This window comes from Palaemon carinicauda, chromosome 31 (genome assembly GCF_036898095.1).
Source record: "Palaemon carinicauda isolate YSFRI2023 chromosome 31, ASM3689809v2, whole genome shotgun sequence".
In the NCBI taxonomy this organism is placed as follows: domain Eukaryota; kingdom Metazoa; phylum Arthropoda; class Malacostraca; order Decapoda; family Palaemonidae; genus Palaemon; species Palaemon carinicauda.
In genome coordinates this window covers 77,560,950-77,578,687 of record NC_090755.1, presented here as the reverse complement: position 1 = coordinate 77,578,687, position 17,738 = coordinate 77,560,950, and the positions used below count along the sequence as shown (strand labels likewise).

At 44.0% G+C, this 17,738-nt stretch overlaps 1 protein-coding gene across 3 annotated transcripts in view; it reads left to right on the top strand.

The window, feature by feature from the left end:
- The window catches only part of LOC137624551 (BSD domain-containing protein 1-like), a 173,690-nt gene that overhangs the window by 62,196 nt on the left and 93,756 nt on the right, over positions 1 to 17,738 (top strand). For all 3 annotated transcript variants that reach the window (XM_068355442.1, XM_068355441.1, XM_068355443.1), the window contains one exon: positions 143 to 298. In XM_068355442.1, coding sequence (XP_068211543.1) covers positions 143 to 298 — 156 coding nt within the window. The remainder of the gene's footprint in view (positions 1 to 142; positions 299 to 17,738) is intronic.

Here is a 17,738-nt window from a genome sequence, read left to right as displayed (position 1 = left end):
TGGGGTTTCCCCTTGTTTTGAGAACACTTGATGGGCTCACGGGCCCCAGTGCCAAACTGTATAACCAACTTCTTTAATCCAATCCAAAATCATTTATCTCAATCTGCTGTAATATATTTTGTATTTTGTATTTTCTTTTCAGTTAGATGATGATGAAAGTACAGCAAATAACATGAAAAAGAGTGTTAGTGGGTTTTTAAATCATGTAGCTGAAGTTTTCACTCCACCGCCTGACGATGCTGACCAAGAAGCAATTGTTATACGTAATCAGCAACCCGTTATCCTCAACAGACTTCAGGTTAGACATGAAATTTGCTAGAATGGAAGGTTTTTGCCAGATTAGAAGGGTGGCTGCTTTAGTTATAGGTGCTGTAAATTGTGACTTGTTCCTATGCAGATATAAACCCTCGTCATTTATTGGGATAGCTCTGGCACAGCTTTTGTCACTACCAGATTGAAGAATTATTTTGGGTCTGGCAATATTGTATGATTGCATCATGGACCTACCAGCGCTTCTCTGAGTTGATGCTAGCGTACGTGTTCTCGCTCTGCTCTTGGTCATCACAACGATGAAGGGTCGTCTGTTACTAACTTTCCTTCAATGCTTTGTGGGATTCTTATTCCTAACTCTCAGAATGAGTGTTAAACTTCAATTTTGTTCCGTAACTGGAATACAAACCACGCTATTTAATAGGGGTATTACTTTCGGCGTAGCTGAAATGACGAGCCATTAATTTTTAACGAGGGTTAACTACCCACACCGCTAGTTAGCGGGGGCTAGGGAGGGTAGCTTGCTATCGCTCCCCCTCACACAACTGTGATTGAGGTCACTTTGCTTTCAGCTCGGATGGTGAACGGACGTTGCCGCTCTTCATCCTCGCCGACTATTGGCAGCCATTAACACCATTTTCTCTTTTTCTCTTAGAGTGTTGTGTGTGAAGTTGACTTCTGCAACCACGCTCACTTGCCCAGGACTCTCCAGCCCCCCTTGTGGAACATATATGTCGGCGGTCGAGACTGATCCTCACGTCCTTATTCCTTCCTGCAGAGGTCAACAGTGTGATAGTGTTAACAAGTGTAGTGAGTACAGGGGGTGGTCTTCCTCCCAGTGGGAGAGGTTTGGGCGACGGCGGAAGAAGAAGTTCAAGCGGGATATTTCTCCTTCAAAGGTTGCTTTGAAGGGAGAAAAACACAAGGTCTCTTTTTTTCGTTGCCCGAAGCTCCTACTCGGTTGGTCTCTTACGAGAGACCGTCGAGTAGTAGCGTAGACCATGTTATTATCGACCAACCCCGGGTCTCGAGAGATGATGTTGCTTCCCCTAGCAAAGCAGCCCCACCTCTCCCCTCTGCTGAGGCCTTGTCACTAACTTCCCTTTTTCAGATATGGTCTTCCTTAGGGCTCACGGGTTCGCCCTCCAAGGAAGCCCTGCTGTAGTTCATCCGCATGGATGCTTCTGTTAAGCAGTCATCGTAGCCGTCAGAGGCAGATCCTCTGACTCTTGTCGACGTTGTTGTGTCAGATGTGTCTCATGCGTCGTCATCCATCTCCTCTGCCACTCCAAACTCTATAGCTGTAGCTGCCGACTTAGTTTCCCCTGTTCCTGACCACCCTCCGAGGGGGAAACTAAGTTCAACGTCGGTCTCTCCTGCTAGTGTTTCTCCTCCTCGGGGGACTTCACTTATAGAGACTCCCCTTCGGAGGACTGCTGATGTTCAGCTTGCTGATGCAACGGACCCAGAGGGCGCATCCGTCGGAAGGCTCGCCTTCCTCTTCGCCTCAGAGGTCTCCATTCACCAGCCGTGAAGAGACGCCTCTTTGGTTCAACGTCATCACTGCAGTCCCCCGCAGAGGAGCCTCCGTCAGATCTTCATTCATCATCCATCATTGCACCTGCAACCAGTCTTGTGACTTCGATCCTGAACCTCTCTGCAGATCGTTCGTGATCTCCTTTGGTGGATGGTCCTTCTTATAAAGAACACCCCGACCATCCATCCTCCAGACCTGCCGACCTTCCATCACCATTCCTGTCGCCTGTAAAGCCCACTGTAGCTCCTCCAAAGTACGCAGATGCCCGCTATCACACTCGCCCTGTGCACTATGCGCCCAGACCTTCAGCGCTCACCAGCAGCTCGTCACTACAGTGCTTTGGCGCGCCCCCTAATCTGCTCGCCCTCACAGATGGCAGCAGCCTCACGCGCTTGCGCGCCAACAAGCGCTTACACGTCAACATTCACCTACATGTCAGCGCGCTCCTGCACGCCACATGCCCATGATCACCTGCGCACCCTGTGCATACGTCCAGGGTCGACTACCTGTACGCTCTTGCGCTCTCCTGCGCGCTGATGATCTCCTGCTCTCCTGCGCCCACGTACCCACGATTTCCTACGCGCCAGCGGCCACCTGCGCGCCTACGCGCCAGTGTTCGCCTGCACGCCAGCGCTCACCTGCGCGCCAATGCTCTCCTACGCGCCAGTACTCACCTGCACGCCAACGCGCTTCTACACGCCAGCGCTCTCCTGCACGCCAACATGTGCGCCCTTCATCGCATGCGTGCCAACAGATACTTGCGCGCCATCACTCCAGCGCACAAGTCTATAGGTGAGACGATAACCACGTTGCCGCCCTCACCTACGTGCCAACTTTCACCAGCGCGCCAGCGCTCGCCCGAACATTCGCGCTCACCTGCGCGCACACAGAGATGCGCACGCGCCATGATTCATGCCAATACGCTCCTGCGCACGCGCGCGTGAGCGCCAATATTTTCCCACACGCGAGCACCAATATTCTCCCTCGCGCGAGCGCCAGTATTCTCCTCCACGCGAACACTCGCACCAACAGGCACGAGCACAGATGCGTCATCTGGCAAGGTTGCCATCACCTCCTTCCCCTCCCCGCAAACGCATACCAGCGTGCACTGCAGGAGAAGGGAAACACATTCCAGCAGATTCAGGATCCCTAAACTGCCTTCTAAGGCGGACCCACCTATCACAGTGACTCCTCGTAGGGAACCTTCGGTCCCTTTCCTTTCAGGGGATCTGTCTGATAGGGCATCCGTCAGCCAGCAACCCTGGTTCAGTGCCTTAGTCAGAGCCGTAACACAGGCTTTCAAGCCTGTCCTGTCTGATAGCTCATTAGAGCGACCTATAGCTCTAGACCTAAGGCACGGAACCATGGCTTCCTCTACCCCTTTGAAGAGGAAAAGAGGAGTTTCTGATGCGGTCACTTCCCCAAGGGTGAAGCTGGCTCCATGCAGACCATCGAGGCAAGTTCCTCCTGTTTCTCAGAAAGACACTCCATCCCTGTTGGACGAAGACCTCCTGTCCCCAAAGCCTACAAAGTTATTGGGACAGGTGGAAGCAACTCGTGGTCGAGCCCTGGACAATCTCCATGATTTGTTCAGGATATCACCTCCCGTTCACAACATGTCTCCCTCCCCTAATCAGGAATCCAGTGTCAATACACTCCTTTGCGATGGGATCAGCAAAGGGGCTAGCCCTCCGGGCAGAAGTCCAGACCTTGTTGAAGAAGTGCACTCTCCAAGAGGTCCTCGATGAGTCTTCAGGCTTCCTCAGTCAACTCTTTCTTGTGAAAATGGCGTCTGAAGGCTGGAAACCTGTCATCGACCTTTCAGTTCTGAACAAGTTTGTCACTCAAACTCCGTTCAGCATGGTGACGGCAGACACAGTCAGCCAAGTGGTAAGACCACGGGACTTCATGTGCACACTGGACCTGAAGGATGCGTATTTCCAGATACCAATCCATCTGTCTTCAAGGAAGTACTTAAGATTCAGCCTAGACAACAGGAAATACCAGTTCAAGGTGCTGTTCTTCGGTCATTCCACAGCACCCCAAGTCTTCACCAGAGTGTTCACCCTAGTATCATATTGGGCACACAGGATAGGCATCCGCCTCCTCCATTATATGACCCCCCAGATGCTGAAGCCTTGATGAGGATGGGGGGCTTAGGGATCAGCAGCTGGGCTCTAATGAACAGTGGGAACTACTTTCCCACTGGACCACGGTGCCCAACTATTGATCCAACTAAATTAGTCAGCACTTTCTCTCCGTTCTTTTGATTACTTCTTTTACTCTCCCATCTCTTCCTCTTGGGCATGAACTTGTTGATGACTTTGGCTTGTATGACTTAGGTTTTGACTGCCTCTTTGGATTTGTCACAGGGTGGGATGGATGTCATACCACCTCAACCTGTACAAATTTAGATGCCATCACCCTCTGGCAGACCCCATTGGGTGCAAACCAAGTCTGTTAAGAGTCGGGCTCCAGTGATCCGGTTTTAAGTCGCCCATATTTGCGGGTAATGGGTGACGCCAGGCATTGGAGTCGTCGGTGGGAGGGGCTAATCACCCCCACTGACCAGTGTACACCCACCTTAAGAGAGACAGCCCCTCTCTAATAGAGGACTGGTCCCCGCTGAAGCCTCTTCTTATGTTGGGCCACATGGGATAGGAGGACTGACATCTTCCAATAAGAGGTGGATAACCCGGCTTGCCTCTACTTCAAAAACTAACCCCTCTGTTGACGTCCTGGAAACTCCAAAGGACCGTTCTACTATTGTTCAAAAACAAAGTAATTTGGGTGACATGGATAATTTACGAATCCTTCATGTCACTCAGATTCCCATTGAAATCAATTATGATGTGCTGTATAAATTATTTCAATGTTATTGTCACATAAGGAAAATTAGAATGAGGCTTGAAGGTGACAAATGGGATTCATGGATATCATTTGATAACCATGATGAAGCATTCAATGCAATCAATGATATCATGAATATTAAAATCAATAATTTGAATTTCAAGGGTGCTCTTTGCAATCAGCTACCTAAGAATCTAGATGTATATTGGATTGGATTGATAAAGGTCTAGAGGTAGTTGTACCCTCCCAGAGAAAGCCAAAACCACCAAAGTGGCTTGTTGCTCAATCAAAAGGGAGTACTGGAAATTATTTCAAGATATGTAAATTTCTTCAAATGAAAGTAGGTACCATCGCACCAGGAGATATATCTCGGTTTGGAAAGAACAGTTTCCTAATAAGTGCCAAATCAGAAACTCAATCTGTTATACTTTGCAATTTAAATATAGAGAACAATGACATAAAGCTGGATGTGAAACCCCATCTAAACTTTAGTTATGGAAGGGGAGTAGTTTTCAATAGAGACTTTTATGAGTTTTCAGAAGAGGAGATATTGGCCATGTGTCCTTTAACTGTGTGGAAAGTGCATAAAGTCCCTGGAACGTCAATGATTATCCTGACTTTCCAGGATGCTGATGTGCCTTTCCACATTTACATAGAAAATGAACGAATTAAAGTTTGAACTTTTAAGCAGAAGCCGCTGCAATATTTTAATTGCTTTAGATATGGGCGTCCATCTAAAGTTTGCAAGAATGATAAAATGTGTAGTACTTGCTCCAATGTTTACCATGGAGAATGTACTCTAGAGGCCAATTGTATAAACTGCAATTTGAATCACAAATCTACTGATAGGAACTGCCAGCAATATAAGCTGGAAGAGGCTGCTCTCAATAAATCCAGTATCAAACACATAAGTGGTTGGCATGCCAAGAGACTATTGAGTAAATCAGCAAGTTATGCAAAAGTATTGAAATCAGGAGAAAAAATGAGGCAGGAGACATCCAACCCACCTAATATTGCCTCTATTCCCCAGAAAAGAAATTTACCATCTTCTGATAGAATTCTAGGGGATAAGGCAAGAATATCACATAAGACTTTGCTCACCTCTAGTAAACCTTTGTCCCCGACTGCAAAGGATAATACTAACCTCTCTCAGGCTATATCTTTGCCTGATTTGATGAAGGTTCCACATAAAACAGTTATCAGGTGCACCTGTAGTGGGGAAAACATCAAAACCTAATAAATCACCAATTGTCAATAGGAAAAGAGAGAGACCTCCATTTCTCTCACCCCCATCCATTAAAAACACCAAAGTTATGACATCAAATAGATATGATGTTTTGCCTGTTGATATCTCAGATCAACAGGAAAACTTCCTTGAATCAATCAAAAATTCAAGTTGAGGTCCATCATCCCCCACAAGATATAGGTAAGAACAAAGAGACCTGCATGTGGTATTCATTGACCTTGAAAAGGCTTATGACCGAGTCCCAAGACAAGAGGTATGGAGGAGTCTGAGGGAGAGGAGGGTGCCAGAGAAGTACGTTCCACTGATACAAGAGATCTACCGTAATGTATTTACTAGAGTGAGGAGAAGTACTGGGGAGATAGAGGGTTTTGAGGTGAGAGTAGGATTACACCAAGGGTCAGCTCTGAGCCCATTTATCTTTAACATAGTGATGGACATTTTAATAGAAGAGGTAAGGGAGGCAGTACCATGGAACATATTGTATGCAGATGATATTGTTCTGTGCGCAGAGAGCAGGGAAGATTTGGAAATGAAATTGGAAAGGTGGAGGCAAGTACTGGAGGACAGAGGAATGAGAATAAGTAGATCTAAGACAGAATATGTGTGTACCACCAGTGGGGGGGATGATAGAGAAAGTATTCATCTTAGGGGAGAACAGGTAAAGAGAGTTGATAAGTTTTTTAAGTATTTGAGATCCTTTGTTAACGCTGGAGTAGGTATGAAAGATGAAGTTAAAAATCGGGTACAGGCAGGCTGGAATAAGTGGAAAGCAGCTTCAGGAGTTCTTTGTGACAAAAGAATACCACTGAGGTTAAAAAGAAATTTTATAAGACAGTAGTAAGAACAGCAATGCTGCTCTGAACGGAAACAGGAAGCATGAGGAAGACAGAGGTGAAGAAGATGGATGTGGCAGAAATGCGAATGCTTAGGTGGATGTCTGGGGTGACAAGAGAGGATCGGATAAAAAATGACTACATAAGGGGGTCGACAAAGGTGGTGGAAATATCAAAGAAAGTGCAGGAAGGGAGGCTGAGATGGTATGGACACCTGATGAGGAGAGATGAGGACCACGTTTGGAGACATACTATGGAGATGGAGGTTCAGGGAAGAAGAAGAAGAGGGAGACCAAGAAAGAGATGGAGGGACTGTGTGAGAGGAGACTTACAGGAGAAGGGGATTGATGAGGCAGAAGCGCAGAATAGAAAAAGATGGAAACGGCTCATCCGCAACGGCAACCCCATATAAAAATGGGAACCAGCTGGGAAGAAGAACACTGAAAAGGCTAATATAAAACCTAACTTATCAAGACCCAAACTTAAGAAGCCTACAGAAAATATTGTCAAATCAAAAACTGTCAATGGGAAGACCTCATCAAAGATGTCTTCCAGAAAATAATACATAGTTTTTTCATCCATTTTGTAATGGAATTGTCAGGGTTTGAGGGCCAAATATGAAGAACATAAGCTCTTAATTCACGAGCATTCCCCCATAACTGTATGTCTACGGGAGAGCAAGCTTGATGCTAATACCCCTTGTCCTCGTGAATATATTAGTTATAGGACACCTTATGATCACGGAGTAGGGAGCCATGGCGGAAGTCTCACATACGTTCGTCGAGATGTCCCCCAACTACCTTTATCTGTCCGTACACCTCTGCAGGCAGTGGTTGTACAGATTGATATAGGGAGAAAATATACAATCTGTTCGCTGTACTTGCCTCCAAATGATAATGTATTGTATGATGATTTAGTAGAGGTGATTCTCATCAATTGTGGAAAGCGAGCATGTAAGGCTCCTTAATACAGGAGAGCCCACATACTTCCATGTTCAGACAGGTACCTTGCCATGCATTGACCTTTCAATTGCAAGCTCTAACTGCCTTCTTGATTTCGATTGGAGGACATTAGATGATTGGCTTACCAGTGATCATGCACCAATCCTTATAAACACCAACAAGGGTCCGCCTACAAAGATCGCCACGATGGAATCTAGACAAGGCAGACTGGGTTAAATTTCGTGAGCTAAGTGAAATAGAGGGTAGTGCAGAGCAGTTTGAGAGTGTTGATGATGCCATAGACCTACTGAATGGAACTCTCCATACAGCAGGAATCAATTCGATTCCAAAAACCACAGGACTATTCAGAAGATGACCAGTCCCGTGGTGGTCTTCAGAATTAACAGCCTTGCACAGAGCCACCAGAAAATCTCTGACTAGATTGCGTAGACGCCGTACGGATGAAAATTTGATAACCTACAAAAAGTGTAGAGCACAGTTCTGTCGTGCCATGAAAGAAGCTAGACGCCAATCATGGGTGGCTTTTGTTTCCTCCATTAATTGTAGAACACCAACATCTTCTGTATGGAGGAAAGTAAAAAAGATTGCCGGCAAATTTACCCCAAACCCACCACCAGTGTTGAAAGTGAATGGTCAGTGTGTGACTGAGGCAAATGAAGTTAGCAATGCCCTGGCTGACCACTTTTCAAATGTATCACGCAAGAGTGTAGCAGCTCCTGGTCACCAGTACAGGAGCATTGAAGAAAAGAAAATTTAAAATTTTGCAACAGGAAAGGAAGAATCGTATAATTCTCCTTTTACTGAAAGAGAACTTGATTCCGCACTCGTTACATGTAACGATACAGCCCCTGGACCCGATGGAATTCCATATGCAATGGTTAAACATGTACATTTTGATACAAAGTTATTTATTTTAAGCATTATTAATAGAATATGTCATGATCATAGTTACCCAAGTGTTTAGGAACTAGCCATTATTTTAGCCTTTTTAAAACCTGGTAAGGACAAGTTTTTAGCAGCAAACCACCGACCTATTGCATTGACATCATGTTTATGTAAAATTATGGAGAAGATGGTCAATGCAAGACTGATGTGGTACCTTGAAAAGAAGGGTATTTTATCACCGATTCAATGTGGATTCAGAAAAATGCACTCAACGACTGGTGTGTTGATAAGTCTTGAGTCCTCTATTTGTGAAGCATTTGCTTCCAAACAGCACCATGTGACAGTCTTTTTTGACCTTGAAAAGGCATATGATACCACTTGGAGATATGGTATACTTAAAACAATTCATGAATTGGGATTGAGAGGAGAGCTGCCAATATTTATTCGGGCATTCCTTTCAAATAGAGTTTTTCAAGTGAGAGTGGGGGAATCTCTATCAGAGAGTGAGTGTCAGGAAGGAGGAGTTCCTCAGGGGAGGATGCTGAGTGTAACTCTTTTTGCACTAGCAATTAATGGAATATCCTCAGTCATTCCCTGGGATGTTCTCTCAACATTATTTGTGGATGATCTCTCAATATCGTTTGCTGGAACTAGAATGGCAATGGTTGAGAGAAAAATACAACTCTCCATTGACAAAATTATCCAGTGGGCCGATATGAATGGATTTAAGTTCTTGACAAGTAAAATTATTCTTGTCCATTTTTGTTGTATCCGGGGAGTACATCCAGACCCGGATATATACATTAAAGGTCAACTGATACCGTGTGCAAGTGAAGCTAAATTTTTAGGTTTGATGTTTGATTGTAGGCTTACATGGGTTTCTCACTTAAAAGCATTAAAAGCTAAATGTCTTGAGGCTCTGAATATTTTGAAAGTATTTTCCCATACATCATGGGGGCCAGACCGCAATACTATTTTGAAATTATACAAGGCCTTGATTTTTTCCAAAATCAATTATGGATGTGAAATATACTCCTCAGCCACCCCAAGCCGGTTAAAGATATTAGATTCAATACATCATGGTGGTACTAGATTGTCCACTGGAGCATTTAAAACCTCACCTATCCCAAGTCTCCTTGTTGATGCTGGAGAGTTACCTCTAGATCTTTACCGAATTTCTGCTATTATTCGGTATTGGTTTAGATTGCAAAGACTCCCTAATTCTTTAGCCTTTCAGACTGCAAGCCATGTAAGTCACTCATCATACTTTGAGTTGCACCCAAAATCTCCTCAACCTTATGGGTTTCAGGTGAAACAATTTTTAAACAGTCTTGATATAATTAGAATTAAGGTGCTTCCATTTAAGGTATCATCAACGCCTCCATGGAAATTACCAGAGATATCTTTTTGTTAATATTTTATTGGAGTTAAGAAGAATATGACTGACTTAGAATCCAGGTCTCTGTTTATGGAACATGTTGAAGAACATAGGGGATCGACTTTTATATATACTGATGGCTCCAAATCTGATGCTGGCGTCGGATTTGGAGTACATAGTAATGGTTTTAATTGTAGAGGTGCACTTCCTCTAACAGCTTTTATATTTACTGCCGAACTGTATGGCATACTAACCGCTATTGAGAAAATAGCGTTGGAAAATGAGGGTAATTTTACCATTTTTAGAGATGCAAGGAGTGTCCTTCAGGCTTTAGAAGTTTTTAATTCTAGTAACCCTCTAGTTTTAAAGATTTTAGAATGACTTTTTATTATTGGAGGAAGAGGTATAATGGTTTGATTTTATTGGGTTCCAGCACATGTAAGAGTGTGTGGGAATGAAAAGGCAGATTCATTGGCGAAGAATGCAGCATCAGAGTTGGTGCCAAGAAGGTATCCCATTCCCTGTAATGACTTTCTACCTAACATCAAGAAATTGCTTTGCAATAAATGGCAACAGCACTGGGATGGCCTAGATGGCAATAAAATGAGAGAGGTAACAAAAGTCATATCTCTTTGGAGGTATAACATGATGCCCCGAAAATGGGAGATGTCTCTTTGTCGTCTCCGTATTGGTCACACTAGGTTGACACACGAGTTTATGCTGAGGGGCCAACACCAACCATATTGTGACGACTGTTTGGTACCTCTAACAGTGAGGCTTTTGTTGATCGAATACCCCAATTATAATAACTTAAGGAATAGATATTTATTTGAGGCTCGAGGTGAGGGTGGCAGGTTCATCCTTGCCAAGATTCTGGGACATGATGTGTCTTACTGTGCAAGTGGCATTTTTAGATTTATTTCAGAAGCAGGTCTTCTGAAAACTATTTAATTATTATAATGACTTCTTAACTTTTATGGTTTTAATGGAATTCTCTTTTATTTTTCATATATAATAAATGCTATCGGCGTCAATGACCTTAGATGTCAGGATGCCAGTAAACTTTCAACCAATCAATCAAGCCTTCACGATTCAACTCCTTCCAGATTTTGAGTCTCCGCTCTGTAACTGTTGACCCTGATCATCTCTTACTCTGCCCAGTGAGGAGTTTGAGGCTGTACCTCAAGGAACAGCCGCAGCCCGTCCCCTTGTGTCTGCACTTTTCTTCAGCATAGGGAGGAACAAGAGGAGGGTCACTAAGAATACCATCTGTGCCTGGATTCGCAAGGTTATAGACCATGCCCTGAATGCGGACCCTCCTCTTTCATTTCGCCCCAGAGCCTATGATGTTAGGGGCTTAGCTATGTCCCTGGCCTTCAAAAGAAACTTCTCTGTGACACTTCCAAACATCTCAACACAGCTTGCATAGGCTGCGGACCTTGCGTAGCAAGGTTTAGCGAGGTGCAGGGACTTTTTTTTTTTTTTTTTTTGGTACAATCCTATACAAAATAAAGAGCCCCCGGGTAAAGCCAAAAAACCAGTTTGGCTCGGATGTCCACCCTCCTAATGGGTGAGTCACTCTTAATAAATAGCGTAGGTTTGTATTCCAGGTACGGAACAAATTACCAATTCGGAGATAATTTGTATTTTTCCTTAACGATACAAACCTTTAGCTATTTATACAAAGTTATCCACCAACCCTATCCCCTTTGAAGTCCTACATCCAAGCAGAGTGAGCTAAATCACCGGTGTGTGAGTGGGAGCACCCCATACCCCCGCTAACTAGTGGAATGGGTATTTATCCCTCGCTAGATTTTAATGGCCCGTCCTTCCAGCTTCGCTAAAAGTAATAACCCCTAATAAATAGCTAAAGGTTTGTATCTTTATGAAAAATACAAATTGTCTCCAAATTTGTCATCTTTTACCCCTCGAGCAAAGAAGAATTGTTTGGTAATCTCAGTGTTGTCAGGTGTATGAGGACAGAGGAGAATGTGGAAAGATTAGGCCAGACTATTCGGTGTATGTGTAGGCAAAGACAAAATGAGCTGTAACCAGAGAGAGGGATTCAATGTAGTACTGTCTGGTAAATCAAAGACCCCAATTACTAAGAGAGATTCTTCTGGTTCAGATTTGGTAACGGCCAAGATGATGCCGAAGAAACCTTTTGAGCTTCTTCTTCTCCCATTTTTTAGTTAGTTGTGCCATCTTTGGATTCTTCTAAGACTTGGTTCTCTGAAGGAATTCTAAGGAAGGGAAGACATACTGGGTTATGCTCGGGGCCTTTTTCAAGGAATGTAGAATTGTCACTTTCCCTAAGCAATGGTAATTTTAAATTGTACTCCTCTGCCTTTCCCTAAAATTTAGCATTCTGTTGTGTAGGATGACGACTACGTTTCTGGGCCTTGGACGTACAAAAGTTGTTTCTTTCCCTGGGCATTGATGCTGGTGTCCAGTCAGCAAAGAAGCTTGTATGGGTGTTGGCCAAAGACTTCTCTTGCTGCACCCTCCTCCTTGACTGATTCACCTGCAGAAGAGCTGGGAAACTTTAACACCTGCAAAGGAGCTGCGAGACATTAACACCTGCAGAGGAGCTGTGAGACATTAACACCTGCAGAGGAGCTGTGAGACATTAACACCTGCAGAGGAGCTGTGAGATGTTAACATCTACAGAGGAGCTGCGAGACATTAACACATGCAGAGCTGAGAGATGTTAACACCTGCAGAGGAGCTGCAAGACATTTACACCTGCAGAGGAGCTGCAAGACATTTACACCTGCAGAGGAGCTGCAAAATGTTACGACCCTTTATGAGCCCTTACCTACTGCTATTAGAGAGGAACCTGTGTCTTTCCTCATCCCAGTATCGTCGTTACCAGCCCCAAATCCTTGATGTCTTTGTTGCTCGTTGAAGGGAAAAGATGTCATGCCTGCTGGTCCAAAGAAGTTGTCGAAGTCCAGGAAGACTGTTTGACTGAAGTCTAACGATACTCCGACCGATCTCTCCCCACGTATGCGTGAGAGGGGCAGTGTAGTACCAAGAGCCATCCCAGTCCAGGAAGGTGTATTGGTTTGTGGTACAGATGCTCACAATTCTACTACTTGTGCTTGGTCTGGTACTGGACAGATTATGCTTACTGCTTGTCTAAATTATGGGCGCTGCCCTCGGCCCTTCCCACTCCAGGATGTTTGAGGCACTCTGGTATTTTCCTCTAACAAGAGTTTAGCCTTAAAGTAGTCTATTATGGGTGGAGGAGGAACTTCCAATTGGTCTTCTTGCTGGTACTGTACTAGCAACAAGAACTTCCTTCATGCAAGAGTGAGAATGAAGAACAACTAGTATCTCCTCGTGATCATTCCCTTTTTCAACAGTCTCATGAATGGTTACCATTAAATTAGTCTCCACATGACCAGTTACTGCATATTCCATCATGCATGAACACTCTCCTCTTTATTGGACACAATAAGTTCAAACACCACACGGTTGGACTTCACACACGAGTCCTTGTGATCACAAATTTTGGTTCGTCAGTGACTCAGATCACCAGTTACATATTCCAGTCCAATGCTACCAGTCTTCAAACTGAGACCTTCCAACATGTTGAAAATCTCCGTGCACCAAGATCTTACAACATCCCAAGACCAGTCTATGTCCGTGAGATTTCCCCATACACCTAGACTGGTCTATGACTAGAGATCTTTCTGTCCCTAGACTAGTCTATGACAAGATCTTCCCATGCACTGAGACCTTCCATCGCTTCCACACGAGAAGTATTTAGAACAGGTGACTTCCCAGGACCACTCTCAACACGTGTACAATACAAGCACTAAGATGCCACATTGCTTTATCAGGATTGTCAGCAAGGCTCCTTTACCCAGGGACAGGCATTTGCATGTTACTCAGTGCTGTGCTCTCCCACTTACTCTTCAGAGGCTAAGGCTCCTAGTGCTTCTTCAGCCCTCAGAGTACAAGATGCAGGGGCATTTCAGTCTCCAAAGCAGAGTCAGATCAGTGTTCAATGGTTCTTTCTTTCTCTACAGTGTACTGCCCTGTCTCCATTCTTAGTGCAGTTTGCAAATACTCCAAGGAGAAAGAGGATACTACCTAATTACATGTTGAGACCCCCTCATGAGATGGGAGGAGTCCCAGGACACTGTTGACCTTTGCATTCATTTGTGAGTACAATGACCTCAGGGAAGTCACCACTAATCCTATCAAGGGAGACAAGACAGTCATGGATCGGCACAGAACTGGGTGGCTAAAATCCTTTGTGACAGATATCGCCCATCTTTCACCAACTCTTGCCCTTCCCTCATTTGCGTATTGCTAGCATTCCAGTCTTTTCCTCCGGAATCACAGAAATCGTAGGCCTTAGTGGCAGAGGATAAAGTGATGGAGAAAAAGAATGCATTCTAAGTCGTCCAAGATGGTACTTCAGGCTTTTACATTTGACTCTTCTTGGTGGAATTGACGACCTGGGGCTGGAGACTTGTCATCATCTCATCACTTGACAGGTTTGTTGTTTAGATAACTTTCAAAATGGAAATAGCAAGTACTGTATGGTCAGCCATCAGGAAAGACTACTTCCTGCTTTCCAGGGTCCTGAAGGATGCATACTATTGGTACAGAAAGTACATCCACTTCGTCCTCAGAGGAGTAGTGTACCAGGTCAAAGCCTTGTGCTTTGGGCTGTCTACCACTCCGCAAGTGTCCACGCTACTCTCTACTTTGGAATTCATGTCTTGAGGTATCTCGACAATTGGCTGATCCTGTTGTCCTCCAGGAAGCAGTTATTATTATTATTATTATTGTTATTATTATTATTTTTATTATTATTATTATTATTATCATCAGCTAAATTACAACCCTAGTTTGAAATGTCCAATGGCTCCAACAAGGAAAACAGTTGTCTTGTTTGATGGAACACTTTTCTATCTAACCCAAGAAAGTGAAAAAAACATGGTACAGAGGCTGTGGCACTACTCAAGAATAAAGAACAATGGTCCTCCTCCTCCTAGAAGACCTGTTTACCATAGGTAAAGAGTCTCTTCTACAGTTACTATGAGGAAAGTAACCACTAAATAATTACAATGCAGTATTTAACCCTTTGAGTGAAGAAGATTTTTTAGGTTATCTTAGTGTTGTCAGGTGTATGAGGAAAAAGGAGGATGCAAAAATAATAAGCCAGATTATTCTGAGTAGGCAAAGGAGAAATTAGCCATAATGATAGAGAGATCCAATGTAGTATTATCTGGCCAGTCAGAAGACCCAGTAACTCTCTAGCGATAGTGACAGACTATTTTTGGATTGTGATCAATTGAGAAAAGTCCAATCTCATGCCCAATTACAGTATGGAGTATCTGGGTATGCTGATAGACGTGGTAACAGCAAGTCTTACTATCTGGTGATGGTATCAGCTGAGTCTGGGAGGTAGGGCAACCATTCCTGAACAATAAAGAATTTCCCGCTCAACAGTGGTAGTGTCTTTGACATTTTTTTTGTTGGAGAAGCAGGTTCCGCTTGGACATCTCCAGCAGCAATCGCTCCGGTGGTGTCTGAAGCATTACTGGTCAGCAGTTAACCCCTTACCATCTGATTCCTGTAGAACAAGAAGTACGGGTTGCTCTGGCCTGGTGGCTCAATAACAAAAACCTCCCCAGGGTAGCTCCACTCGACACCTCACCTCCAGAGATGTTACTATTTATAGATGCATCCGAGGAGCGGCGGAGCACACACCTGTGAAACCAAACTGCCTAGAGAACTTGGTCCAAGGAAGAAAAGCATATCAACCTGTTGGAAATTTAAGCAGGGCTACTAGTATTTCAAGCTTTCCATCAGAGTTTGATAGGGTACTAGGTAGCATTGATGAGCGAGACCACTGCCGTTGAGGCCTACATCAACACGGGCATTCGGCAATGTGTTAGAGCTGTCAGTGAGGTTCATTCAAGGTAGTAGGTTGGCCTGGGCACCAGCCACCCGTTGAGATACTGCCACTAGAGAGTTATGGGGTCTTTTGACTGGCTAGACAATACTACATTGGATCCTTCTCTCTGATTACGGTTAACCTCCCCTCTGCCTCCTCATACACTGAATAGTCTGGCCTATTCTTTAAAGATTCTCCTCTGTCCTCATACACCTGACAACACTGAGATTACCAAACAACTCTTCTTCACCCAAGGGGTTAACTACTGCACTGTAATTGTTCAGTGGCTACTTTCCTCTTGGTAAGGGTAGAAGACTCTTTAGTTATGGTAAGGAGCTCTTCCAGGAGAAGGACACTTCAAAATCAAACCATTGTTCTCTAGTCTTGGGTAGTACCATAGCCTCTGTACCATGGTCTTCCACTGTCTTGGGTTAGAGTTCTCTTGCTTGAGGGTACACTCAGGCACACTATTTTATCCTATTTCTCTTCCTCTTGTTTTGTTAAATTTTATACACTTTAAATAGGAGATATTTATTGTAATGATGTTACTCTTCATGAAATATTTTATTTTTCCTTGTTTTCTTTCCTCACTGGGCTATTTTCCCTGTTAGAGCCCCTGGGCATAAGCATCCTGCTTTTCCAACTAGGGTTGTAGCTTAGCTAATAATAATAATAATAATAATAATAATAATAATAATAATAATAGTTTTAGCAGACACACATTTAGATGCCATTAATCGACCTGTTTGCCACTGTGTTGAACTAAAAGCTTCCAGTATTCTGTTCTCCAGTTCCTGGCCTGTTTATGGTGTTAACCCTTTCACTACAAGGCCATAGCTGCAGACGAGATTTGTCACCATCAGGTATACTTGCACACTTATTCTATGATTATGTATATCCATGTTTATTTGTTTTACTGATGATCAATCAAGCCAAGTGGGCCATCTTCTGTGACTGGTGTCATGGGTGAAGTATCTCTCCTCTCGGAACCTCTATTCCCCTCATAGGCGACTTTTTGCTTTATCTCCGCAAGGAGAAACTCTGCTCCGTTTCAGGAATAAAAGGCTATCGCTCAGCCTTGAGCCAAGTCTTTAGACTAAAGGGAGCAGACATAACTTCTTCAGTAGAACTCTTGCTGCTCATCGGAAGTTTTGAGGAGACCTGCCTTCCAGTTGAAGTGAGACCACTTCCTTGGAACATCAGCAAAGTCCTTCATTCCATGTATTGTTGAGGTGAGCCTCGGACATGGATTTTTACTCTTAAAACGGTTTTCTTTTTGCTTTAGCTTCAGCTAAAAGTCAATGAGCTCCATGGTCTTTCTTTCGACGTTGCCCATTCAAAGGGATAGTGGGAGGTCTCATTCTCCTTTGTCCCAGAGTTTTTTTTTTCTAAAACCCAAAATCCATCAATTCCTGATCCAAGATTTGTCTTTTCAGATATCAAACTTTAGAGAGGTAACCGATGCTGTTGTGTCCTATGAAGGGTCTGAAGAGCTACCTCAAGTGTATGTTCGCAGTCAGACCACACCTGCGACATCTCTTGGTTAGTACAGAAAGAACTAGAAAATGCCTCTAAGAGTGCAGACCTCCGCCATGGCAGCTCATTCCGGTCGACCTTTTGCTCGACCTTGACCTTGACTTTTGACGTAGGACTTTCAAATTGAATCACTTCCATGTCTCTACATACCAATTAATACCTGAAAGTTTCACTACACTATGTTTAAAATTGTGGCCAGGAAGTTGTTCACAAACATACACAAATGGACAAACAGGGTTAAAAGCATAACCTCCCCCCAACTTCATTGGTGAAGGTAATAAAGAAGAAAATAACTAAGAACATTATTTCTTCAAGTTCTCA